Raw genomic sequence first — 2,127 nt, 5'->3', positions numbered from 1 at the left:
TCAAACTCATGAAGCTTGTGAAATATTATTTTAACTTAATGAGCATAGGGAACAATATGTGCAAAACAAAAGATGAATATGCAATATTATTATCTTTATTTTGCAATATTTGTCTAGATTCATTAATTTCCCTATGTGCTCTGATAATATTACACTAATGCTATCTTTGGAAATATATCTATTGTTCATAAGGCTAAAGATTAATCTGGTAAAAACAACTCTATGCATGGTGTGTGTGTGTGTGTGAGTGTGTGTGTGTGTGTGTTAGAAACTTTCTGTAATTCAACTTCACTACTTGATTTTATGATAAATTAATATTTTGCAACTGAGAACATAATATGATCAAACTTTTTATGAGAACATTCAGGATATGACATAATAATTTAAGTATTGCATATGTTCTTCTGAAATATCAGAGTTTTCATAGTTCATTGCTAGTTAAATAATGTCAAAATTGTTCAGCTTCTTAGCTATACTGGTTTCCCTTCTTTGTCTCCAGTCCAAATTCTCTTTGTGAAACTGATGAAATGATTTGTTTTTTTTCTAGATGCAGCAACCATGACAAATGATACTACTATTTCTGAGTTCGTACTGCTTGGATTTGGAGAATTCTCAAAACCACAAGTACTTCTCTTCTCACTCTTCTTAGTGATTTACATATTGTCTATGGTTGGAAATTTCATCATTATCATTTTGGTTGTGATAAACCAACACTTCCACACTCCCATGTACATTTTTCTTGCAAATCTGGCTTTCATGGAAGCCTGCTGCAGCTCTGCCGTAATACCTAAAATGTTGTCAGTCCTATTAACAGGAGATAACCATATACTTTTTCAATCTTGTTTTATACAGTTTTATATATATGCCTGCCTAGAAGGTACTGAATGCTATCTTTTAGCAATGATGTCTTATGACAGATACCTAGCTATATGCAAGCCACTTCATTATGCTACTCTCATGAGTTGGAAGCTGAGTTTCATCTTAGCAGCTGTGTCTTGGGCAGCTGGGTTGATGGTGAGCACAACCTTAACTTTGAATATATTATGGTTATCTTTTTGTGGTCCAAATAAGATTGAACATTATTTCTGTGATGCTATTTTTAACATAAGAGAGATCTCTTGTAGTGACACCTATCTTGTTGAACTATCTTCCTTTATTTTTACCTATATATTTACCCTGCCCCCATTTATTCTTATCTTGGCCTCTTATGTTTCCATCATTGTTTCTATCCTGAGAATGTCATCAGTTACTGGAAGACAAAAAGCTTTCTCCACCTGTTCTTCTCATCTCATAGTGGTTTGCTTATATTATGGAACAATGATGCTTGTCTATCTTCTCCCCAGAACCAAAAAATCAACATATGTAAAAAAATTCTTCTCTCTTTTCCATACAGCTTTGAGCCCAGTGATTAACCCACTCATATACAGTCTTAGAAACAAGGAAGTAAAGGATGCCTTGAGCAGTGGGTTCAAGAGATTTATATTATGTATGACACATCATAATCACAAGTAAAGTAATTGAAAAGATACTTGTCCATTAGGGTTGACTCACACAGGAATAAATATGTTTTTATGTTTGTTTTAATGAATCTCTTTTTTGCATGGGTTTCAGAGAAAAATACAATATGGAAGATTATTCATAAGGAAATATTGTTATTTGATGTTTAAAGGCACATGCTAGATCTCTACAGAGCAATCTCTTTCCTTTTTTGTAATCACAGTAGCCAGGTTGCTACTGTGATTCACTATGTGGCATACTTTCAACATGGAAAATACTCTGCCTTGACTTTTCCACTTGAGAGCATACTTTCTCCCCTGAAGATGATTAGGACATTGGCAGATTCTAAATTTTGCATTATTATTCACCAAGAACTTTCAAAAATAGGCATGATTTGATTAAGATTCCACTAAAGATATCCTAATATAAAGATGTCATGTAAAACGTTTTCAGATAATTAGACTTGGGGTACAATTTGTTGATCCAGTATTTTTAAGATGTATGCCATTATTTTGTGTTCCTCTGTTTCTTGAAGAGGCAAATAATATAACTGACCTGTAAATATTCCATAAATAAACTGACTATTATATGTCTATTTGAATAATTGATACAAAAATTATTTTAAAAGAT

General features: G+C 32.6%; 1 protein-coding gene across 1 annotated transcript; it reads left to right on the top strand.

Moving 5' to 3' along the window:
- The first annotated feature begins 558 nt into the window (after positions 1 to 558).
- On the top strand, positions 559 to 1,512 carry LOC148046064 (olfactory receptor 10A3-like). Its single transcript, XM_087714472.1, has one exon. The coding sequence runs from the start codon at positions 559 to 561 to the stop codon at positions 1,510 to 1,512; it is 954 nt and encodes a 317-aa protein (XP_087570598.1).
- Positions 1,513 to 2,127: the final 615 nt, after the last annotated feature.

The sequence above is a fragment of the Thamnophis sirtalis genome, unplaced genomic scaffold, assembly GCF_051295495.1.
Source record: "Thamnophis sirtalis isolate CommonGarterSnake01/CBP01778 unplaced genomic scaffold, rThaSir2_p1.2 scaffold_4, whole genome shotgun sequence".
Taxonomy (NCBI): Eukaryota; Metazoa; Chordata; class Lepidosauria; order Squamata; family Natricidae; genus Thamnophis; species Thamnophis sirtalis.
Note: the sequence above shows the minus strand (reverse complement) of the source record. Positions and strands in the feature narration are given on the sequence as shown.